At 43.5% G+C, this 25,469-nt stretch overlaps 2 protein-coding genes across 3 annotated transcripts; one reads left to right on the top strand and one right to left on the bottom strand.

The window, feature by feature from the left end:
• Positions 1-867: 867 nt before the first annotated feature.
• Positions 868-9,830, top strand: LOC310790089 (signal-transducing adaptor protein 1-like; the record flags this gene model as incomplete). Its single annotated transcript, XM_083651781.1, has 10 exons — positions 868-1,036; positions 2,233-2,304; positions 2,666-2,782; positions 3,139-3,195; positions 5,379-5,542; positions 5,690-5,821; positions 7,441-7,510; positions 8,600-8,702; positions 9,387-9,599; positions 9,769-9,830. The coding sequence occupies exons 1-10, from the start codon at positions 926-928 to the stop codon at positions 9,828-9,830; spliced, it is 1,101 nt and encodes a 366-aa protein (XP_083507907.1). The 5' UTR covers positions 868-925.
• A 275-nt stretch (positions 9,831-10,105) lies between these two features.
• ankrd13d (ankyrin repeat domain 13 family, member D) lies at positions 10,106-25,061 on the bottom strand. Of its 2 annotated transcripts, none has more exons than XM_083652190.1 (16): positions 24,236-25,061; positions 23,946-24,081; positions 23,701-23,825; positions 23,510-23,555; positions 23,056-23,199; positions 21,345-21,534; positions 19,389-19,455; positions 17,878-17,959; positions 16,171-16,232; positions 15,886-16,016; positions 15,452-15,609; positions 15,250-15,363; positions 14,642-14,814; positions 13,554-13,633; positions 12,513-12,749; positions 10,106-11,780 (listed from the first exon to the last, which is right to left on the bottom strand). In XM_083652190.1, exons 1-16 carry the CDS (start codon positions 24,317-24,319, stop codon positions 11,717-11,719), a joined length of 1,893 nt encoding a protein of 630 aa, XP_083508316.1. In that variant the 5' UTR covers positions 24,320-25,061; the 3' UTR covers positions 10,106-11,716. The 2 variants fall into 2 exon arrangements, with proteins under 2 accessions (XP_083508316.1, XP_083508317.1); XM_083652191.1 differs by having other exon boundaries at positions 23,946-24,078.
• Between the last annotated feature and the right edge of the window lie 408 nt (positions 25,062-25,469).

Genomic DNA, 25,469 nt, shown 5'->3' with positions numbered 1-25,469 from the left:
AGGGGCATTTTGCCCCGAGCCCCCACTAATTTCCTACCCTGGTGTGTGTGTGTGTGTGTGTGTGTGTGTGTGTGTGTGTGTGTGTGTGTGTGTGTGTGTGTGTGTGTGTGTGTGTGTGTGTGTGCGTGCGTGCGTGGGTGGGTGCGTGCATGTGTGTCAACAATTCAGTCAAGCCCAACTTGCACCCTGGAATGCCTCTTGACGCACCCAAAGCCAAAATATCTGGCCCGCTCTGACCACCAAATCAAACATCTCTCACACTCTTTTGCTGGGCAAATCTCTGCAGGCAGCACTCAAAACGTGAGGAAGTTTTCCGTTGAATTCCATTCCCTGAATGTGAAGCAGAGGTTTTTACTCTTGAGACTTACAAGTCTTCAAATGGTTTAAATCAGCACTATAAGGTCTTATGTATGTTGCCTTCGAATCTGAACTACAGTATCAGTGTGTTAATAGCCTAAGTTACCTTTCCTCAGTGACCTACTTTTCAAGTGAGAAATATCTCATCTTAACTGTGCTCTGTGTGTAAAACAGTACATGCTTGTTTGTCTGTCTTGAGCTGGATCCTGGGTACAAAGTATCTATTTAGGGGGATACACGCTTTACTTCCTTCTTTGTAAATTGCTGCTCCATTTCCTCATTCTTACTGTCCATACAGCTTAGTGCAGCTCTAAGTCCAGAAGAGGGGGCGGGGGGGGGGGTTGGCTTATCAGAGCCACAGTTTATGGACCAATAAGCACCTCAAGAATACTGAAAAGCCCAGTGTGAAGCCATCAGTGTTCAGAGAGCTGCTCAAACACGATCCTCTCAGGACCCGACTGCACAGGACAGGACCGCCGCCGGGGACTCAACAGAACTGAACCAGGCCGAGCCGAGCCAGAGGGGAAGAAGACACACTGATCTGAGCTAAGGACTGAACACAGAGATCATGTCCGTGTCGAATCTGCCGACCAGAGTGGTCCACAAGAAGAGAACCACCATCACAAATATGCCTCTCTACCACTCTGGATACCTGCTGAAGAAACACTCTAAAGAGAAGGTGAGGAGATTGAAGAGACGGACCACAGAAGTGGAGAACATTTTTAAATTGGGTTACCCTTAAAATTACAGGCCTAATGAATATCCAAGTGTAATATACCTTTAAAGTACTTTTTTTTTACTTGTATATTACTCAGTAATTACTAGTCATTCTAATGCTATAAATCAGTGGTTCTCAAACTTTTTCACATCAACAACGACCCTAAACTGTCTGACACAAATGAGACCACAGACAGATTTGATTTGATTTTGGCCCAGGGTCTCTGATAAGAGTTTTGCTTTCAGATGTTTTATTACAGAAAGTGTATGAAAACACATGACCAGTCATACATTCTGTCATTATGTTACTTATGGATGGAATTATAGTGAAAATAAATTATTCCCCTTTTTGCTGGGGAACCCCCTCAAGGACCCCCTGGAGGTCCTTGACCCTAACCCTAACCACTGCAATAACTAATTATTACATCTATTTTACTTGGATATTACTTGCTATTCACTCATTACTTTGTAATTGTGGCCTGTAATTTAAAGTGTTACCCAAAATTGTAGACATATGAGAGACATATGTGTAAATACATTATTAGATCAAAATGTCAAACAGTCGAAATGTAGAAAATAAGACAGAAACAGGGCTAGAATAGACATAGATGATATATGCCATTGTTTGAAACCTATGTTTATGAAACAATGAAATTGACTGAAGTAAAGTACCTGTGAATACTATGTGACTGAAGTAAAGTACCTGTGAATGCTATGTGATTGAAGTAAAGTACCTGTGAATGCTATGTGACTGAAGTAAAGTACCTGTGAATGCTATGTGACTGAAGTAAAGTACCTGTGAATGCTATGTGACTGAAGTAAAGTACCTGTGAATGCTATGTGACTGAAGTAAAGTACCTGTGAATGCTATGTGACTGAAGTAAAGTACCTGTGAATGCTATGTGACTGAAGTAAAGTACCTGTGAATGCTATGTGACTGAAGTAAAGTACCTGTGAATGCTATGTGACTGAAGTAAAGTACCTGTGAATGCTATGTGACTGAAGTAAAGTACCTGTGAATGCTATGTGACCGAAGTAAAGTACCTGTGAATGCTATGTGACGAAGTAAAGTACCTGTGAATGCTATGTGACTGAAGTAAAGTACCTGTGAATGCTATGTGACTGCAGAAATTCAAAATGATGTTTTCTGATCTGCAGGAGTTCAAGAAGTATTATAGCGAGCTCCGAGGATGCAGCATCTTCCTGTACACAGATGACACAGAGGCCACAGTAAGAGAACAGCTGCATTCGCTCTTATTAGTAACTGTAAGGTTTTTGCTTACAAAATCATAAGATCATTTGTATCTGATTGATTAAGACACTGGAGGCGATGTTTGTTAGGCTATACAGTGTTCAGGACTGAAGCATAACTTTACAGCTATGAAACAACAGTAAGGAAGTACGTCAGAATGCATTGGAGACCAGAAACATAAATGACTTACTGCTTACAATAATCATCTTGTCACATGCTGTGATACATGTCAGGTTTACTGTATTATTGCTGCAGATCAATTGTTTTATAGTTCTGCAATCTTATCAAGAGTAAGTGTGCTCCTTCGCACGTGTTGTTGTTTTGTTTTGACCTTGCCAGTACACAGAGAAGCTGGACCTGGAGATGATGAAGTCCATGGCATTAGATTCTCCATATAAGATGAAGACACCCGCCATCTTCACGCTCTCCCTGCACACAGAGGAGGTGCAGCTCAAGGTGCGCCGCGGTCAATCCTCCCAACTGTTTTCTCCAGCTTTTCATTTCACACGTGAAAACGTAGTTTCACATGCAAAGACACAATCCACGTGTGAAAAAGATCAATGGGAAATTTCATGTCACACATGTGCTTTGAATTCACATGTGGGCTTTCATGTGTGACTTTTCTGTACAGGAATTGTTTTTTGAGGAGAATGATGTGGTTAAGTGTGTGAAATACACACACACACGCACACACACACACACACACACACATATACACACACACACACACACACACACACATTTTCTTCTTGTTCTCTGGTTCATGTTTCACATTCCTGCACAAAGCAAATATCTGCTGTTTGTCTGTGCAGATGGACAACCCTGACACAGGAGAGGAGTGGAGGGGCTTTATCCTGACCGTGACAAAGGTAAGTGTGCACGTGCACGTGCACACACACACACACACACACACACACGTGCGCGCACACACACACACACACACACACACACACACACACACACACACACACACACACACACACACATTCTTACTTGATTAACGTTTGGGGTATTTACATAGACTTACATTCATTGCCTGGAGACCTAATAATAAAAATAATAATAACCATAGCCACTACTTGCCTAAACCGCTAAGCTAACCTTAACCTAACCCTAACCTTTTAACGACTGATCCCAAAATCAGCTTTGTTATCAATTGGGGACACAGCTTTTGCAGTAAAGTTGGTGGTGTTATTGCAGCCAAACTTCACCTGGGCAAAGATACCAGCGGTGACTGGAACTGAACTCTACATAATAAACTAGTAATAAACTTCATTTGTTTAAAAAACAAAGATGCAAAGTGCATTACAGAGTCAATAAAGTAAACACAAAGCAACACAACTAAACGTGATACAACATAATAGTTGCTCATAATGTGTCTGTGGTTTTGTTTGTCTTTATATAGTCTTTATGCCTATTCATTAAACAGACACCTGGACGGGCCCGGCGCCACGAGGGGGCGATAGGGGGCTTTGCCCCCTCAGTTAAATTTTCTGCCCCCTCACTTATTTTTTTATTTTTTTTGATAGAATAGTTCATCTATAAAGGCCAGTTAGGCAATGTTTGTACCTGACATGTTTCGGCTGCTGTTTCTGCAGTCTTCATCAAATTTGATCAGTTTAAGTTGATGTAGGCTACCCCCTATAAACATAGCTCTGTTGTTTCAGAATTGGCAGGGAAGCGCTATTTGCTGTGCTTTGGTTGTCACAAGGTGTCAGAGATGTAGCTATTTATAAAATTTGAACCTCACTGCATGTTGTAGTGATCATGATGTGATTAAAACACACACACACACACACGCACACACACATACACACACACACACACACACACACACACACACACACACACACACAGAGAGAGAGAGAGAGAAATCAGCTGCACCCAAGCACACAGCATGCCATGAGCAGAAAGATGGAGACAACGCATCTGATCACTTTATTTCTTTAATTTAATGAACCTGGCACTGACTGGCTATTATTTTGTTTATTTTTTTGTCGATTTTTGGAGCAATTGTTTATTCTATGACTTTTCATATAGACATATATGTTCAGAGTGCTCCAGACAGGTCCCGCATTTCACGTTATGCAAAGCTCAGCTCTATTAATGCCTTAATCTGCTGCTGTGAAATAAATGTTTTATTTGATTTTGAATAGTAGTCTTTCTTGTGTTGTTATTGCACTTTTCAGAGGTCATTATGGTTAAAAAGTCCAGAAATAGGCATAGCGGGTATATAACCTATGTTTTACGATATAAAAATATCTAAAAAAAAAATAATAATAATAATAATCAGACCCCTCCCCAGTTATAACCGCCCCCTCAGTCATTTCATCCTGGCGCCGGCCCTGCACCTGGAGCAAACAATTAGTACAAAAGGTAATAAATAGAACACAATTTACAAAGCAACACATCTTTAATAATGTTGACAGACCAAGACGAGTGTTTCCTGTTTAATAATTAGTCAGTAACTTAGCATGTGATGCTTTGAGGGGCATTCCCATTTGGGAATCGACTAGGAAGACAAAACAGAGAGATAAGCTATTGTTTATTAATGTGTAACTTTAATGTTGATATGGAAATTATAACAATAACCTCACCCCTAATGCTGATGATGGAAATGGTGACGACAGCAATGATCACATTAAAGGGTTTTCCACTGGTTATGCAATTTGTGGAATACCGTGGAACTCTGAGTGCATTCCAGGCAGGAAAAGTTGGGAATTTTGACTACTTCCCTGGGTAAATCAAGGACTACTGAGGATTATTACAAATAGGTCTCTTTACAAATGGGTTACTTATAGAAGAATAGAAGAATATAGCCTACCAGAATGTCTCACGTTTACTGAATTAGATGATGGTTTTAAGCAGTTTTTCTCTACAGCAATCGCAGAAACCAGACTGTTCATCCTAGATAAAGACAAAGCACTGTGACTTGATTACAGAAAGTCATGGACTTTTACATCAGGGAAATCTCGTTAGGATATTGTGTGAAATTGATGGAACCAGTAATGAGTGAGAATGACGATGTTGATGATGTTGATGCCCCCTGCAGCAGAAGATCCCGAGAGAAGTGCGGCTGCTGCCGGGTCAGATGATGATGCTGGAGGACACTCTGGACCAGGAGAAGAGGAGAAACCCCCCTCAGACAAAACCGCCCCTCCCCCGGCGTCCCACCTTCTTATACTCAGCCTCCCCCTCCCTCTCTGAGATGCCTGCGTAAGTTTGAGCGTTCTCATTTGTAAGACACAGCTCTTTCATCTTCAATCCAATCTTATCTAGAATAATTCACACTGTGATCCTTCACACGTCACCATCAGTCTCCACCAGCAGTGAGTAAGTGTTGAATCTCTGTGTTTCGTGCAGCTGTTTCCACACGGTGACTCGTCAGGAGGCAGAGCGGATGTTGGAGGAAAACCCAGAGTATGGCAGCATCATCCTCCGCCCCTCCACCCTGGCCAACAACTATGCCCTGACCCTCCGCCAAGTCGGCTCCAGGTCTGACCCTTCAGCCTCTAAACTGTACCATTGACTACTAGAGGATAATACAGTTGTTGTTGTTTTTTTAGTTTGTGCCAATGGTCTGGTTTTCCCCCGCTTTACATTCTCCCTGCTGGTGTCTGCACACTTTCGGCATAGTTGGAGATATTAGTGCTCCATAACACCATAATAAAGCCATTTGCTGCCATTCATTCCTGTACAGTGTGGGAAAACTACTTCCACAAACCAATAAAAATCACACTAAACACAAAGAATTAATTCGCTTTTAGCATTAAGTTATTTCACTGAGTGTTTTTAGTGCTGCACTACTGTACATGCTCAGCTTCCTGTCAATCACCGGACACCCACAGGAAGAAACGTCTCCGGCAAGAAATAATCCCTCAAAGACATGACACCTTGCCAACTTTATTGTCCTCTTATTTAGGGCGTCTCTGTTAGCCGTGACAGCAGTTTATTTCAAAAATGATTGGAGAAATGTAAACGAGACACAGACAGGAGTGACTAGGCCTTAACTCTAAATGACACCAGTATTCTCAGTCTCACCAGTGTTATGTAAGAGTCTCCTTGGTCTCCCGGTGCTCTCATAAATATTATAGCTGGAGACCAAGGAGACTCATTACCCATACTGTCCTTTAGTCAGACATCGAGCTTTTCTCTATTAACCTGTGCATGACCTGTAGTTTCTGATGCAAAAAGACATTGTGTGAACTAGAATGTTGTAGCCTTTGATATAACTTACTATGCCACCTGCCTTGGCATTAACACAGTTCAGTCAGGACCACTTTAGTCAAAACACAAGACCACTTTAGATACATTTAAAGCTTTTATTTGCATAAGTTAAATTTGGCAGTATGGCTCTGTTCTGGAGGCTCCCTGCCCTTCCACGCAGCATGCATGGAAAGCCTAAGGCAGGGAGAGCAGCAGCAGCAGATTCTGGGGGCTCCTTGCCCTTCCACAGACTCTGTGGAATAGCCTTGAGGCAAGGAGCAGCAAAAGACCACCAGGTACAGAACAGAGCAAGCAACAATGACAACAGAAATGACATTGTTTAAGTCAGATATAGCATGAGAGGAGGAGCTGGGGAGGAGGTGGGTTGCAAACGGCTTGCAGAGGAAGCAGCAATGACAGGCAGAGTAAAGCCGGTTTAAATAGGTCGCCCCTGTTTGAGTTGAGCCAATTGCATCAGTTGAGCCGATGTGGACTGGGTTTGAGATCAGCTCCTAATCAGCTGTGGGCTGGGTTTAAGCTAGGCTTGACATCTGTGGCGTGCCTGAACTACCGCCTGAACTACCGCCTTGCTCAAACAGGTGCATCGGAGAAGGGCAAAACCCGACACAGTACCAGAATAAACTCCCGCACACCGTCTCCACATGCAATCAAAAGTTTAATAAGAATAACGTTTCGGTCGTGAGACCTTCATCAGATTCTCTTCATACACTTTCTGTAATAAAACATCTAAAAGCTAAAATTGTATCAAATGGGGGTCTGTGGTAATTATTTGTCAATTCAGGGGTCCTCGAAGTGAAAACGTTTGAGAACTACTGCATTAACAAACCAGTGTGATGTTCCATGGTGTTGTAAGCAGTTAGATAATCATCCTCTTCCTTGTGTTTCAGTGGGCCAGTCAAGAAGAGCTACAGAGTGACCGCCACCAGCTCAGGCTTTGTCATTGAACTGGAGACAGCAGTAAGACCCAATTCCTTTTTTTTTTTTTTTTTTTTACTTATCAGGAAAAGCTTCAAATCTGGCATTCATATTATGGCCACTCAGATGCCAAACAGCATTTCTTTCACGTGCTGTTTTTGTCAATCAAACGCTGAACACAAATGATTAACATGGAAACACACTCTGCAAAGGAGGCTGTGGATTTGGCCGCTTCTTGCTTCAAAAAAGCTATGGCAGTTAATCTCGCTAACTAAAACATGTAGACTAATAATAAAGGTGCATGTGTGTATTTTTTTTTTTTTTACCATTGACTGTCTCAAAATTAGATTTGTTCATCATGTTGAGATCATAACTGAGATAGCAACATTTTGTCAGGCTTTCATCATCTGATTTAAAATGACATTCTAGGAAAATAACCATGTCGATTTTCTTCTGATTTATCGGATGGCATGTAAATGCAGAGTGTTGCATCTTCCATGGCATTACTTCCTCAAGATGGAGTAAACTTTGCTTGGGGAAGGAAATATTTTTTTAGATTGAGGATAAATTGTAATCTCAGTCTTGACTGTAAAGGCTTGTGCGCACATCGTCAGTTTCTTGTAGACAGGTGCGTAGGAGGAAATGCCCATAGGCAATTAGAGAGAATTCCCGCACAATTGCAATAAACTTTATTATGGATACAAAGTTTTGATCCTTAGACCTTCATCAGGTATATGAAGGCCTGAAACGTTGCATCAGTAATAAAGTTTATTGCAGGTAAAAAGGGGTTTCTGTGAATTCCCAGACAGTAAAACATTACAATCAACCAAGTAAGTAATAGTAAGTAATGAGTGCAAGGGTCAGAGCCACAGTTCCTAGAAAATATAGGCTTGTAAATGAAAATGGAGATTTATGTAGGCTGCATGTAAATAATCTAAATCCAACCAGGGCACTTCATGTGATCATATTACGGTATATATATATATATATATATATATATATATATATATATATATATATATATATATATATATATACACACACACACACACAGTATATATATATATAAAAATCTGTTGGTGATTCTGTCTGTCCCCTTGCATTAGTCTGTCTCACATTCTGCCTCTCCAGGTGAGTGTCCCCTCCTTGAACGAGGTGGTTAAATACTTCATTGAGAAGACGGAGCACCGTCTCCAGCCCTATGTGAATTCACAGCCCTACGACACTCGCATCGGTGAGAACAAACCTCTGATACAGGTCAGGTCTACTGACATGTATCTCCACTTACCTTGCCTCCAAATACTACCGTAAATTCCGGACTATAAGCCGCACCTTTTTTCCCGTTTTTTGGCCTTTTTTGGCCCCTGCGGCTTATATAACGGTGCGGCTTATCTATGGATTTTTTCAAAAAAAAAAAAATCTCTGTTTTTTAGCACTCTTTCTAACTATAAATCCTATATAACTATAATAAGTTTTAATTTCCTCTCTTGCCCTCTTTTCACCACACTGTATGACACTGTATGACACTGTGTGCACTGTAAAAAACAACACAGGTGGTGTTGTGTTATGTTGTTTTGTTGAAATGTTAATAAATGGGAGCTTCCTCAAACAGCCATCTCTTTCCCAACAATCCCCTCTGTGCATGAACCCTTACATATGGTAATTAAACATTAAAACACAATAAAAAAAAAAAAAAAAAAAAATACCATTAAAACACCCGCGGCTTATAGTCCGGTGCGGCTTATATAAGAAAAAAATAGTCAACTTTGCAGGTGCGGCTTATACACCGGTGCGGCTTATAGTCCGGAATTTACGGTACTTATTACTTCATACTAATTAATACTAATATGTTACTATGCCTTCAAATCATAAACGAGCTCACAGAAGCAGCTTTTGACAATGTGTGTGTGTTCGACAGAAAATCCACCTGCACCTGAGTGCGTCACCGTCTCCTCAACGACACCCAGTGCGGTGCCCTGGGCCCAGGTGGCACCCATGGTCCACTCACAGTCCAGAGAGGACTCGTCTTCCGCGCCTCCGAGCAAGGCAGCGGAGTGTGTATACATGAATCCTGATGAGCACAAATCAAAGCAAGGGACGGGCCGCAAATCAAAACAAGATGTGAATGACAGTAAGTGTAGGTTACAGAAATAGATTACGGTAGTGTCAATAACCACAAATATATTTCAACAACAATATGGGGAAATCTGTTTAAAATGTGTCAGTTGTTGTGTGACTTGTGCATACTTCATCAGTGATGAGCTGTCTGTTTTGGTCCATTTGGTCCAATTTCCAACTAGTTGGTGAGGAGCTGCGGGAAGTTCTAAAGATACGGAGGAAAAACATCTACAGCGACCAATAAGAAGTCACCATGAACTGACAATCACACCAGGAGTCGAGAAGCTTGCTGCCATAGAAAATAACACTCAAGCTCCTGAAATGCAATCCGTTATGCAACATGGATCGATGTAAGACCTATTGTCGAATAGGTGAAAACGCCAATATGGGTGATTTTCTTGTTTTGACTTTTTTTTTTTTACAAAAGCCCAAAGTTCATTGGATGAACTGAAATATGCTTGGTGGTCAAGCGAAAAACAAAAACTCTATTCTTTTCACCTGACAACAGTGCAATATCAGTGTAAATATTATTGTACAATATGAATTATTATCCTAGATGAAAGCTTGCTTGTTTATAAAGAGCTACCTTAACTTCTGAGTTACTGTTTAATGATGACAGATCAGTGAAAGGTCTCTTTGATACTTTAAGAAGCAGATTTGAGTGTTAATGTTTGAATATGGTTCCAAATATCTAATCCAACTGGGGTAGCCTACGTCTGATTTACTGTATCTTGCCGAATGGCTTCAAATGTGGACACACAAGATCAGACCAGGAACTACACCTTTCTGAAGCTCTGGATCTGCTGCTTCATCTTATCTAGGAATGTAAAAATGGATAGTGTACATAAGCAAAATGTTGTATGGATCATCGTGTGATTTTCCATTGTTGATATACTGTACAAGACTGAAGATCAGAATGTACCAGTTTTAAAATACATGCTACAGCATGCGCTGGGACGCGTCATCAGTGATGTTAGCTGGGGTCGTAAGGCCTTTCGGTCTGTCAACATCATACACCCTCGCCCAGTAGACCCAGCCGAGGCCGATTAAGACCCCGACCCTCGTCCCAGAAGCAGCCGCTCACGGATCAGCCTTCCTACTCTGTCTGCAACGTTGCCCGCGGAAGGGTTGATCACGCCCAATCCGCTGCAATAGAGTTAGTGCTACACCGCAGTATTGTAAGACCCTTCGGTGCATGGAGGGTCTAAGGCCCTGTGTGGGTGACTCCAGGCCGGGCTCCTCCTACGTCTCACCAGACCCTCCCGGGGTAAAGGCAATCCTACCATGGGCAGAGAGGACGCCTCAAGAAGGCCTGTGCGCTGCACGTAATTTGCCTGCACCGAGCACCTCGCTCTAGCCTGAAGGACCCCAGGCTGCGCCGATCTTTGCACAGATTTTCAGGAGACGAATCCGGAGCGTTTGTGGATTTCTCCCTCACGAGAGAGCCAGATGTCGTGTCTCCGACCGTCAACTGTCTCTCCAGCTTGTCACCAAACTATACTTTGTTGTCCACCAGAGAAAATGTGAAAATAAAAGACAGATATTCATTAATCCTGTATTTATTCTTATGTTCATAAGCATGAAAAAGCGCAAAACAATATTTCAGGATCATAATTATAATTTTCTTTTACACACGCAGCCAACATAAATATGTTTCAAAATTTATAATAATATTTTTTTTATCAGTTATTCCATTATAATGGTAATTTCTTATTTTTCATCATTATCAAGTATTATCGATAGTTTAATATATTATAGGTCTACAGTTGAAGGATCATTCGTCACTGAAATGAAGACAGCAGGATTGTGAAAAATATAAAAAGAAGAAAAACAAAGACTCCCTTTTTGCCTCATCAGTCACTGTAGTGTCTCAAGTACCTGTGTTCACTCCACTGTGCTCACTCCCACATGGCCCACACGTGCTCTTGTAGCAGCCTTTGTATAAGAAACAGACAAATAAAATATCTGTAATAACTTAACACCTCAAGATTAAAAAAAAATTTAAATTAAAAAAATTATCAAAAACCAAAACAGAGAATAAATTAAGAGGATTTTTGCCCAGCGAAGCCCCGCCTCCATTGTTGTTGTCATGACATTACTTCTCGGTGAGTGACAGCTGTTGTCATGACATTACTTCTCGGTGATTGACAGCTGAAGGATCCTCTCCAGCTCATCCTCTTCCATCTTCTGCTTCCTGTGCCAAGAATCACAAACAAAGCTGATTGGAGGAAGAGTGCAAGTCGTTTACCAACAACACACAGGTGTGGTGTGACCTTCTCTTGTGCTGTAAACCTGACTTTGCAGATTGGAGTAATAGTCAGCTGATCAGACAAACACACAAACATGTGTGCCGTGTGTTGCTCTGCAACAGAAGCAGTAGTGACCTGTGTGTGAAAGTGAATCTGCCCAATGAGGGACTAACGATTAGCCAATCAGCACCAGGATTAGCCAATCAGCACCAGGATTAGCCAATCAGCACCATGATTAACGCCGTCAAGTGTGCCCAACCAAGGTATAGAGGGTATGCATGTGATGTCACAGAGGCAGAAGTCACTGTGGGGTCACGCCCACTGAGTCACAGCAAGACTGAGCTTGAATGTAGTAATCAGCCTAGATAACTGACACCTGCTGCTCAGGGAGGAACTTGACACTCATTTTGACACTCATTCCCGATTGAGGGGGCGTGTTCCAGTGCGGTTGCATACCCTCTATAATAACAATGGCAACCGCTATAGACAAGAAGCTGCTGCTATCAAGGCTGTTCTAGATTGATTAAAAGACTTACTTTGAAATCCGAACAGCACTCTGCTTTGAAGGAATTTATTCAAAGGGGGGATGTTTTTTTTGCATTCTCCCCACTGGATTAGATAATATGTTGTTGGTCTCTAGTGATTGGTCAGGGAAAATAGAATCCCTCCACCCACACCTGTCTATCTCGTCCTGCTCCCGGCACGACAGCTCCATGGCGAGGCGCAGCTGCTCATCGAAGCTGGTCGCTGCGCTGAACGGCCCCGGCAGCGCCCGCGGCACGGCCACCGTGCTGTAGGCGGGCGGGGAGTTGGCGGCGGGCTCCGGCGGGGAGGCGGAGCAGGGCTGGCTGGGGTCGGCCGTGTCCTCCCCCTCTCTGCTGACCAGAGAGATGGACAGAGACTCCTGGATCGCCCTGGCAGAGGCACAACCACAGAGCGGGGCAAGAAAGAAATAGAGGATACAGTATGAAGACTTCCGCAAAAAACAAAGACGGAAGATGTCAGCGTTTAATTACAGCATGATTGACTGTCGCTGTTCCCAAGAGAAGGCTGAAAGAAAGAGGCCTAATCAGCCAATTCTCTCCAGAGATATTCAATTAAATTACTTCACATGCTGGAGCTTTCCCTGAATAAAGAACAATTACAGGTAGACGTGAGCTAAACCTTGTGATTTACAATAACAATAAATGCTCTCATCTCAACCTGTAAACTTAGATCAATATCCCATTTAGAGAAAGCTTCAAACCTCCACTTTCATAATGTAGTTTTAAGAAATGATCTGGCATCTTGTATGAGAATACATTCTGCTAAGCTAAACTAAACCATCTGGATGACAGCCTGAAGCTCTGCTAAGTGGACATGTTGTTTTACAGCGAAGCGTCGTGATGAGGGTGAACATCATTGAGTTTCCACTTTAGGACTATTCCAGGTTAGGTGCCTCAGATCTTTGTCAGGTGGACACACAGACAATTGAGGATGAAACTGAGACTTAAAAGATGACGACCTTGGTTTTCTGGTTTCTTTTTTTTTTTAGACAGACTTGGATTATCCAAGAACATACAGAGAAACATTGGTGTATTTTGTTAAAGGATAGTTTCCCATTTTAAACTGCCCGCCTGGGTATTCTTCCCTCCAAATTCTTCCTATCAATGCAGCATGACAGGTAAAGGGTTATGAAGATGTTAGTGCACAAAGAAAAATAATTCAGGGCAGCTTACCTCTCCAGCTGGGAGTCTTCCTCATACAGTGGGGACTGAGGCACCGGGCGGCTGTTGGTCAGAGCCTCCCAGATGGTCACCTACAAAAAACACACGCACACTGGCTTTACATGTGGAGGAAACTGAAAGAAAAGTACAACGACAAAGAAATGCAAACATCTAGGGGGGTCTGTACATGATTTAGGTCTGGACAAGTTTCCTCGACAATTCTGCAGAAGTTGGCTGACCGCACGACATGAATTCTTTTAGGGCCAAGCAGGCACTGTGGTGGTATGAAGTCCTGTACCAGCCTATGAGTTTAAATCATGACTAACTGGTATCTAACAGCCTATGAGATTAAATCATGACTAACTGGTATCTAACAGAGCCTATGAGTTTAAATCATGACTAACTGGTATCTAACAGCCTATGAGTTTAAATCATGACTAACTGGGATCTAACAGAGCCTATGAGTTTAAATCATGACTAACTGGTATCTAACAGCCTATGAGTTTAAATCATGACTAACTGGTATCTAACAGAGCCTATGAGTTTAAATCATGACTAACTGGTATCTAACAGAGCCTATGAGTTTAAATCATGACTAACTGGTATCTAACAGCCTATGAGTTTAAATCATGACTAACTGGTATCTAACAGAGCCTATGAGTTTAAATCATGACTAACTTGTATCTAACAGCCTATGAGTTTAAATCATGACTAACTGGTATCTAACAGAGCCTATGAGTTTAAATCATGACTAACTGGTATCTAACAGAGCCTATGAGTTTAAATCATGACTAACTGGTATCTAACAGAGCCTATGAGTTTAAATCATGACTAACTGGTATCTAACAGAGCCTATGAGTTTAAATCATGACTAACTGGTATCTAACAGCCTATGAGTTTAAATCATGACTAACTGGGATCTAACAGAGCCTATGAGTTTAAATCATGACTAACTGGTATCTAACAGAGCCTATGAGTTTAAATCATGACTAACTGGTATCTAACAGAGCCTATGAGTTTAAATCATGACTAACTGGTATCTAACAGAGCCTATGAGTTTAAATCATGACTAACTGGTATCTAACAGGCGTGGCTCTGACCTGGTCGCTCTCTGTGCCGGCGTCCAGCAGGCTCTGCTGGATGGCGAACTGCAGCAGGTTGTCGTCCTCGTCCCTCATTGGCTCGCTGCGGCCCGGGCCCAGCGTGGTGTAGTCCGGCGGGGGCTCGAACACTGACGGGTCCACCTCGCAGTGGAAGGGAGGGGGGGGCGGACCTGAGGGGAGAGGGGGGAGAGTTTTTGCCGTGTGTGCCGCAACCGCAACGTTGGCACTAGTCGGCCTCGTCAGCGGTTTGCCGCCGGCTATTCCAGCCGAGTCAAGTTGAATCAGCGAAGGGGGTGACAGCGAGAGAAACCAGTCTGACTGGTCAGCTTAACGAGACGAGAGGGCACACAATTTTCCACCGCCGCCTCTTTCTTTCTTCTTCCACAAGCTAAAGACCAGGTAAGGGCTGCCAAACGCCAGTGCCATTTGCCATTTTAGAAGCAGCTATATTACCAAACCGTGTAAGTGCTGCGCGAGAATGCTGTGAAAATGGTAGGCAAAGGTGCTTGGTTTGCATAGCACAAAATCCTACAATATCTGTGGAGGGTGGTGGATACCAGTGACTAGCCCACATGGTGTGTGTGTGTGTGTGTGTGTATAGTTACCACCCTCTGCGGAGGCCTCTGGCGTGTGCATGGTGACGGAGCTGACCGGCTCGTCGCAGCCACACAGGTTACTAAAGGTCACTCGGGCGTTCAACACGTGGAACAGGGGAATCTCTGGAAGGCAGAGAGGGAGAGTTCATTCAGTCAGAGAGGAGGTGTGGACTCAGTGGGGAGGGGGGGCACTGCATGCCGTCACACCCACCTATCTTGACGGGGAAGCCCGGCGGCAGGCGCAGGGTGATGAAGTCACGCAGCTTGGCGAAGTGGGCGTTGGAGATGGCCATGAGGTCGATGATGGGTGTCACCTGCTCGGCCAGCGACAGAGGGTGGTCTTCACTCAGCCACAGGGTGGCTTTAAACCTGGAGATAGACGGATGGGTGAGAGAAAGAGAAGTGGAGAGGAGAAGAGGAGAGAAGAGAAGGAAAGAAGAGAGAAAGATGCATAACCCTCGATGAAAGACTCTGGAATTGGATTTACTGATCCTAAATCAGTTTTGCCTTTCATATAATAAAGAAAGTAATGTTCTTTAGGGGATCGGTCACTGATGGTAGATCTCTGCACTCCTTGGTGTCTGCAACAGGGCTGCTGATTTGGTGACATACATCCATGTGGGCTTGTGTGCCGTGGCAACGTACCTCTGGACTTTGCTGGTGAGCTCGACGGGGCGTCCGATGTCGCGGCCGTTCAGGTTGAACTCCGGGTTGAAGTATTCCTCAGCTGTGATGGCTGTGGGGTTGTGGGGGCTGGCACACTGAGACACGTTACTCTGATAGAGAAAGAGACAGACAGACAGATAGACAGACAGATAGAGAGACAGATGGACAGACAGAGAGACAGACAGTTGTAAGTGCATCTGTCCATTCAGTGAGGCTGTGGATGGTGTGTAGACGTGATGCACTAAGCACTGCAGGGACACTCACCCCATTGTGAGCAGTGTGCTGTTCAGCTATCCCAAGGAATGACTGCAGGGGAGTCTTTGAGCCTGGGTGAGAATAAAGTAGTGATGCATGTAACTCAAACAACAGTGTTTCTACTATGTGTACTTTACCAGCCACACTAAAGCCCTCTACACACTGGAAAATTTTGGCAATCTTATACGTTTATTGCAAGCCACACTGCGTGACATTGGATCTAATAAACTTGGGTAGGACATCAGGTTTGATGTGTGTAGACTGCGCGATGATGACACCTACCTACCTACGTCTCTCCATCAATACCTGTCAATCAGCAGTCAATAATCAAACGTCAGCAGCGCGCGCCGCAGCTACGCATCAATCAATGTGCGCCACAGTTGTCTGGTAGAAATGTCAACAATGCACTGACAAAGCTAAGCAAGAATGGAGCCTTTGCAAAGTGGAATTTAGGAGGAGGAGGAGAATGCGGTCGCGGCCAATTTTGCGAGAGAGCTAATGTCAACTATTTATTAGCCTACTAGCATTTAGCCTCTTCAGCCTACTGATATGATCATGTGGAATTTCTGTTGGTTGTTATCAGACGTCGTCGTAGCTGTCACCCTAATTTTCTGACATTGTCACAATTCGTCCTAGGCTATCTTTGGTCGCAAGACTGACAACGGCCGTCTTTGAACCTCTCTCAGACAAGCGTTTTTGTGCCCACGACCAAAGATATCTCCGCGTTTCTTTCACGTTGGTCATCGTTCGTCTGGGCCAGCCCAAAATCGCACAGGGTGTCAAAGGCTTAAGAACATGAACCTCCAAGCTAAAACTCCTATTTGTACTGTAAATGGTGTCTTACATAATCATTTGTATAACCAGTCAAAAGGATATTTCCCTCCAAGCAACAAAACATGCTGTAACTTTACCTTGACCTTTTTATGGTTATAATTTATCTTAATTTTCACAACTTAATCTGAATCGAACTAAATAACAGTGGTTGGGATGTGAACTCTGTCTCATTAAAGATGTTCTTACATGATATGGCTTTGCACTCTGTGCCTAATATACAGGGGAAAGCCAATAGTAAAGACTGTCTGTGCCTAATATACAGGGGAAAGCCAATAGTAAAGACTGTCTGTGCCTAATATACAGGGGAAAGCCAATAGTAAAGACTGTCTGTGCCTAATATACAGGGGAAAGCCAATAGTAAAGACTGTCTGTGCCTAATATACAGGGGAAAGCCAATAGTAAAGACTGTCTGTGCCTAATATACAGGGGAAAGCCAATAGTAAAGACTGTCTGTGCCTAATATACAGGGGAAAGCCAATAGTAAAGACTGTCTGTGCCTAATATACAGGGGAAAGCCAATAGTAAAGACTGTCTGTGCCTAATATACAGGGGAAAGCCAATAGTAAAGACTGCCTGTGCCTAATATACAGGGGAAAGCCAATAGTAAAGACTGTCTGTGCCTAATATACAGGGGAAAGCCAATAGTAAAGACTGTCTGTGCCTAATATACAGGGGAAAGCCAATAGTAAAGACTGTCTGTGCCTAATATACAGGGGAAAGCCAATAGTAAAGACTGTCTGTGCCAAATATACAGGGGAAAGCCAATAGTAAAGACTGTCTGTGCCTAATATACAGGGGAAAGCCAATAGTAAAGACTGTCTGTGCCTAATATACAGGGGAAAGCCAATAGTAAAGACTGTCTGTGAGTGTGCATGTGTTCACCTTTGCTCCTGGACTTGTCTTGGTCCGATAGATGCTCTGTCCTTGACCGAGTCACCAGCTCCACATTGGTAGCACTGAAAACCTGGAGCCCACAACACAAAGGAGCAAGACAGAGCCTTACACACTTAGGATCAGTCAAACTCAGTTTAAAGGCCTTTCTATGGCTATAAAACTAATGTATTGTTAATAGTCATTGCTGTGAAAAAGCCGTTGTCTCCTCTTGGTTTGTTAAGTTAATGGTCTATTTGAGTCCACACACAGTTAACTCATTGAGTGCCAGCCACTTTTGGAGAACGGATGCTCCCAGTGCCAGAGTTTTCAGAGCGTTTTCAGTGATTTCTCGAGGCCCACAGAATATTGTGTGATATTACTATGTAAACACCGAACACGCACAAGAACGAGCTGGCTCTATTGTATCATCAGCAAAAAAAAGTTTATTGATACCATTTTCCGTTCTTTAGTTATGAGCCGGAGAAGATAGGTTGTTTTCAGCGTTTTCAGGCTTTTCAAATTATTAGCTGAGATAATCCGCCTTTTGTGAAATGCAGCATTTCAAGCACATTCACTGAGTCTGAAGATAATATTTTCTGATGTAGTGACGTAGTTGTTGTGTGATGCCCTGCGTGTACCACCCCCCTCCCCCCCTCCCCCCGTAAACTCCTCCCCACACTGCACACAGCCTCACGCAACCATTATATTTTCGGAGTGCTGCGTTTGTGTGCTGCTGTCGGCTCTCAGCGCCACAGCAGGGAAGAGCCAACCCGGATTGCTGAATGGTTTGGCGTCAGGGGCTGCTTTCCTGCTAATCGGGTGGAGAAACTATACAGACAGACAGACAGACAGGGACAGAGGGGCTCAGTTGTGAGCGCGGATTGACTCCTGTTCGGAGCCAATGTCAGCTCCCGCGACAGAGCAAATGGCTCTGGGAGCATGCATCGGTTTGTCTTTGATCCACGGCTTTTAGGCTGTTTCTCGGACCTGTCTCTAATCTGGACTGCACCGAGCAAGCACTGTCGCCACCTAATGAGTCCGTAAAATAGGTTATACACCTCCAATAGCTACTATAGTTGTACAGGAGCTGCGGAAGGCTTTGATCGACGTCCCACCGTCAAAAAACGCATTGGACGTCGAAGGACGTCCGTGGCATTCTACGTCACTATTTAATTGGACGTCGAAGGACGTCCATGGCATTCAATGAGTTAATATTGTGACATTGTGTAAATATTGAATTGAATATTTTTGAGACTTCTCAGCAGCCGGTAGGTAAGTGGATCAAATGGTATTTGCACATAATTGTTTGTTTGATCTACTTGGATCATCACAATTCACATAATGTCAGATAATGTGTCAACACAGAAAACGGAACTGACTTTAATGGTCTCTACTTTCTGGCACTCACTGTATTGTTCTATGTGGTTTATCCCACCTTGCCATTTCAAGCAGGTTAAAACCAACATTGCGGATTATTTGGAAATACCATCAGATATCATCTTTGCTAAGCAGGCACTGACCTTGGCTTCGTAGCCGCTGACCACCTCGCTCTTCTCAGAGCGCCAGCCCCAGATCCCAGACTTGTTCCTGATCATAAGCAGGAGCAGAAGAGGTTTTCAGTATTCATATATTGTTACGGAATGAGGCTTAACTACCAGCAATGAGCTACTGTATATTCCAGTGGTTCCCAACCTTTTTGTCTTATGTACCCCTTGAGCTGTTTTGCCATGGCAATAGTACCCCCTCACTCATGCGTGTCGATGATGCTCCTACGTTTGTTCTATTAAACTCATATTAAACTTTTAGTAGGCATCTCTAACACATCTGATTATTGAATGGAAATCATTTTAATGACTCCCCTTTAATACAATTCTTCCAATTTCAATTGGGGAAAAAAGTAATCAGTTTTAGCAAGATGGGCCAATGAAATTACTTGTTTTTATCATTTTGGAAATAAATTGTAATCCCCAATCTTTCCAAGTAGCCCCTGCAAGCTGCTCGAGAGATGCTTTTTCACAGGGGCCATTTTGTGTCAAAAAGGCAGGATATACACAGGTGCAAGCAAAACACTAATGAGGGTTTCCAACTTCCAATCAGGGAAGATGGAACCCCTCATTAGTGTTTTGCTTGCACCTGTGTTTATCCTGCCTTTTCGACACAAAATGGCCCCCGTGAAAAGGGTCTAGTAGGGGTACACGTACCTCTGGTTGGAAATCACTGGATGAAGGGCGTGTCGTGTTACCTCAATTAGACCAGGATCACACCTGATGTGTTATGTGTGTTACTCTCAAATAGAAGTTCCTTGCAGTTACGTTGTTTTGTGATGGGACAGCGACAGTCGGCCAGACTAGCAACGGAAATATCGCGATCTACTTTCAGAATAAAAGGTATTAAAATGTTCACCTTTGGAGAGTCATTAAATATATATATATATATATATATATATATATATATATATATACAAATATATATCCCTTCGTTTTTAATATCTCTCAGTTAAGATTTTGTGATAAACCCTTTAATAGATTAGAGTTGCAATGAAAACGCTTTATCAGGACTAGTGACTGATATTTTTTGTGAAGGCTGATTGCAATACTTTTTGGATTTAAGCTGCTGATAGCCAATGTTCTATGTATTTCAATGTGATACCGTAAAAAAAATCACGTAACCAAAGTTTGTCGCAGATTGTTATTGAAAAGCCTCTATAACAGCATTTCATGGGACATGATGGGACACCCTCTCCATTGCAGCCCATACTAATGGAACTCTTTATGGTGGGTTAGCAGCAGAGTGAAGCAGAGCTCAGCAACAAGTTTTAGACTTCCTCGCTGAGGTTGTTGTGGAAAATCCTATCCTCACCTCTGTTATATAACACTGACTGATTAACACTTTTATCAAAGGCAAATACCTGAAAACCATGTATGTCTAATTGTAAATAAACAACTTAATAAGCTTGTCTAATAGGTTTCATCTTAATACATTTGAGCCATACGATCCTGGTGTAAGGTGATACTACACATGAGATGCATCAGTTTTGTAGGGGTGCAACTAAGATTATTTTCCATTATTGATTAATCGATTGATTATGTTCTCGACTACGGTAATCGATTAGTCGTTAACGTCACCAAATGGTGAAAAATGTCAATCACTTTTCCCCCAAAGCCCAAGATGATATCTTCAAATGTTTTCTTTTGTCCTGACATATTTACTGTCAATGGTCCTGACTAATAGTCCACAACCCAAAGATAATCAATTTACTGTCATAGAAGTCTAAAGAACCCAGAACGGGGGGAATCACATTTAAGAAGCTGGAATGATTTTTTTTTTATTAGTCTATACGAGTAATCAATTCTAAAAATAGTTGATTAATTTTCTGTCAATCGACTAATCATTGCACCTCTACAGGTGTGTGTGTGTGTGTGTGTGTGTGTGTGTGTGTGTGTGTGTGTGTGTGTGTGTGTGTGTGTGTGTGAGACCTCTCGAAGGCGATGTTGCGTGTGTTGAGGTGGGTGGAGACGATGGGCGAGGTGAGTCTCTGGGCAGTGTTCTCTTGTGACGGCTGCATGGCGGCCAGCAGGGAGGGGGCGTCGCGGGGGGACAGGACCAGTGGCTCCGTGTACACCACCTGCTTCTCATGGTCCACCTCCATCACCAGGGCCCCCTCATCTGGGGAGGGCAGGGAATACACCAAACTGAACCAAGGGCCACTTTGGCTCAATTTAGAAACATATAGGATTTTCTATTACAAATTAACAGAGAGTGTTTCCACCCTCGAAGGGCTTCACCAGACCAAGGAGAGATTGGAAAACACAGCCATAGCCAAAACAGACCACAGGGTGGAGACAGAGAGGCAGCTGCTCCCGAGACCAGACACACACCGAGGGGAGCACTCATTAAATACACTTCACTTTTTAAATAGAGAACACCAGTTGAATAACGGTGAGCTGTACAAATAAAGTAGGCATGGCCAGGACTTTAACGAAACATCTTAAAAAAAAAACACCTTGAACCACTCACACCTGGGATTAACTGTCATCCTGACTGATCAGTTTGGAAATGGGACAAGCAAAAACCCATGGAATCCAAGTGTAAATGCACACCAGACAACTTTTGTACAAAAGAGTTACTTCAGCACTGTTACTTCCTGGACTCAGTTTTAAATGCATTGTGTCACCAATCCAGTGAATCCACAGAGTGAATGGAAATAAACATTTGTGAATAAATCCAATCAGGAAGAGTAGGTAAATTAAGCCAAAAGCAAGCAACTTAAAAACTAACATTCTTGTCAAAAATGGGAAAATTCTTAGAAACAAGTGAGACAAGGAGTTTTAAAAGGGATGAAAATATTACAAGACAAAAAAGGGAATCCAGCTAAGTCATATCTACAATCTGTATATAAGACGCAGTCTAATGCCAGGTGTAAAGGGGGAACTTGCTACTCCACCTCCTATCTTTCCTACTGCCCCCTTTATTCAAAATAAATGTCTAAAGGTGCGTTCACACCGACCTATTAAAGTTTTTCGCTGGCGTCGAGTTTACATACAAAGTCAATGCAAACGAGCGATTGAGCGTATATTCGCCTGGGAGAAAAATCGCTGGGCGTCCGAGCGGCAGAGACAGAGCGATAGGGAGAAAATTTGCTCGTCGCCCGAGATGAAATATCCCAACTCAAGCGAAAATACGCTGGCATCAGTTGCTCGCCGCTCAACGCTGATTGGCTGCCGTGCGAGAGTGAGTCAAGGATCACACTGGCTTGGAACAAACCGCTGGTTTATTGTGTGGCAACAAACCACATTGACAGCCTGACAGCTGACATGAAGTGAAGTCTGTCCTACCGGTATGGAGCTCGCATTAGGAGCACGCTGATAGGCTTTAGCTTGTAAACAATGACGGTGGCTCGTAGTGGACAAATATCATGACATTGCGTAACGTTATAGCCCTCACATGTCCGTCATTTCGTGTGCCTGTTGATGAGCGATTTAAACAGAGCGACAGAGCGATTCCAAAGGGTTGACTTGAGCGACAGAGCGAAAAATAAATATCTCGGTGTGAACGCACCTTAAGACTATGAACATACAAATTATCAGTGTGAAGGCCTCCCTTGGCCTCTGGCTATTTGCTGAATGTCTGGCTTCTACTCCGCATTATGCAGTGCCGGATTAGGGTGTGGGTAACATGGTTACGTACCTCCGCCCTTGAAGATGTAGCTGCGTCGCCCTTTGAGCCAGGTCATGTGTTCAAAGCCCAGGAGGGTGGTGTCCACACGGAGGCACGAGCCGCTCTTCCACACCCGGTACACGTCGCTGGGACACACCTTCGACACCAAGGGAACTGGGAGGTGGGGAGTGGAGAAGTAGAGAAGAGAGGCAGACTTTTAACTCCTACCCATTACATTCTTACACCAACACACACACACACACACACACTAAAAAAGCTATTTAGATAGTGACATTATAGTTGTTATTATCTTTAAATAATGGGTGATTGTAGACAAACTGTCTGGGACTCATTTCTCTCAAAGTCCGCTGAGTGACAGCTAGTGTTGCGGAGCTGTCCACTAACCATGGTGCTGAAACTGACCGCTGTAATATACTGTGTGTGTGTGTGTGAGTGAAAGGGGGAGCGTCAAGAACACACTTACCCCAACTGGTGAACTCCCACTTCATCTCCACATAGAAGTCTCGCGCCTGGAAAATATGGTCAATTATAACAGGTAAATCTAGAGAAGGCCAGAGGCCAGAGCCGTGGCTGAAGTTTGGATGTTTTGCAAGGTGCAACAGGTAGTCCGTCAGAGCAGGCAGAGTAAATATCCCGGGGCTGAGGACGTCCTACCTGTCTCAGTTTGCTGAGCAGCTCTGGGATGCCTGCCAGCCTCTCAGTGGCACGCTTGAAGTCTCTGTACTGAAGCACCAGCTGCACCAGCTCCGGGTCCCCGGTACTCACTGCCTCCTGCAAGACTGAATCAATTGCATCCAAATTTCATGACACAGATAGGACCTTTTTCACTCACTCAGCACTGCATCCACATGGCCTGGCTGACACACACAAAAAGCAGTCACACACAGACAGACACTCACTGGTCCAGCTCTGTGCGTTGCAGTGCGTGGGGTCTGCAGAGTGCCTGAGCAGCACCCGGGCGGACTCCAGGTGGCCAAGACACACGGCCAGCTCCAGCGCGGAGCGCCCCCTCGGGTCCAAGCGCTCCACATCCTGCTGCAGACAGAACAAAGCACACGGCAGGATCAGTGGGGCGCGACGCGCCGCGCAATGCAGTGCGACAAAACAAGCGCACCTGGCTCTAAAACTCATCGTCCCAACAGCTGTCAAATAAACCGATGTTGCCTAATATAGGCCTAACGTTATTTACCTCTTTATTCTGCAGTTCCCGATCAAGGTCCAGATACTGATTAGTCCAGACCAGAAAATGTAGGGGAAACGCCTCTTGAGCCATGGTTGTCGTTCGCTTGGTAGTTTTGACAGTTGCAAAGCGGTTATAAAAATGCCTTCTGCAAAAAGAAGATTGCAGATACACACAGCAGACTGTGGCGAGGAAGTTCAGTGCCGATCAGCTAGCTTAACGTTAACGCTACTTAACACAGCAGCAAATGGTTAAAAGCTTGTTTGCAACTTGCAATGCATGAGGAAGTTTCACTGGCAGAAGCTGTCAGACAGCGGCGCTGTCAAAGTAGCTAATTAGCTAAGCAAACTAGAACGATGTGCCCAAGGTAAACGCATGGCTAGCTAGGCTACCTCAGACCTCTAATTTGTTGTAGTCGTGTTAGCTAGCTGGAGAGCTAACGTTAGCTAACTGGCTAACAATAACAACATCGTTGTTTTCTTGGCACCCGTTTTCCATTCTGCATACTGCAAGAAAGCTAGCCGGCCAACATTTCACTTCCAGCCTCGTCCATTGTTTACGATGGATACATTCTCTATGAAAAATTAATGGTGAAAATGCCTGCTGAGAAGTTAGCTACCCGCTGCTACTGCAACCATCCTCTGACTCTTAATACGTTATATCGCAGCGGGTTTGTTTCGGGCTGTCAATATAAACCGAGATTCGGCCTCATTTCAGTTTCACATCCAGGTCACTCGAGTTGAAGCGATCCGATCCGATGTCAGCCAGCTGCTGCCGATAAACAGCCTGCCTGGCCGAGGAGACGCACAGTTAATCCAAACCACATCTGTCTCAGCCAGAAGCACAGAGCCACCAAACCATGCCCTATTCTTCTGCAAATCAGCACTGCGGAGATGAAGCAAGTTACAGCTGGAGTATTACTTATTTATTTTTCGCCTTCTTTTCTGCGTCGCTTTATTTCCAGGTTATGGAGAGAGAAACTGGGTGGGGTTAATGCTTCATCTGGTACAAATTAACAGTGTTGGGGGTAACTCATTACAAAAGTAACATATTACATGTAAGTAACTCAGTAATATAACTGATTACAATTAGGATTTCAGTAATATTATACCAGTTACTTTGTCAAGTAACACAAGTTACAATTCGAGTTATTTAAAAAAAATCAAAGCACATATTTAAATAAAGATACAATCATTTCCTAATCAAATTGTGTATGTAAATAACCACTACAGATGACAATAAC

The sequence above is a fragment of the Poromitra crassiceps genome (assembly GCF_964638095.1).
Source record: "Poromitra crassiceps genome assembly, chromosome: 15".
NCBI lineage: Eukaryota > Metazoa > Chordata > Actinopteri > Beryciformes > Melamphaidae > Poromitra > Poromitra crassiceps.
The sequence above is the reverse complement of the archived record's forward strand: the minus strand, read 5'-3'. Positions and strand labels throughout refer to the sequence as shown.

Excerpts from the sequence above, each read along its gene's own strand:
- ankrd13d (XM_083652190.1), bottom strand. The coding sequence starts at position 24,319 with ATGGCTCAAGAGGCGTTTCCCCTACATTTTCTGGTCTGGACTAATCAG. Across the intron at positions 21,535-23,055 it reads CTACATCTTCAAGGGCGGAG|ATGAGGGGGCCCTGGTGATG; the intron begins GTACGTAACCAT and ends TGCCCTCCCCAG. Across the intron at positions 15,364-15,451 it reads GGGCTTCCCCGTCAAGATAG|AGATTCCCCTGTTCCACGTG; the intron begins GTGGGTGTGACG and ends TCTGCCTTCCAG.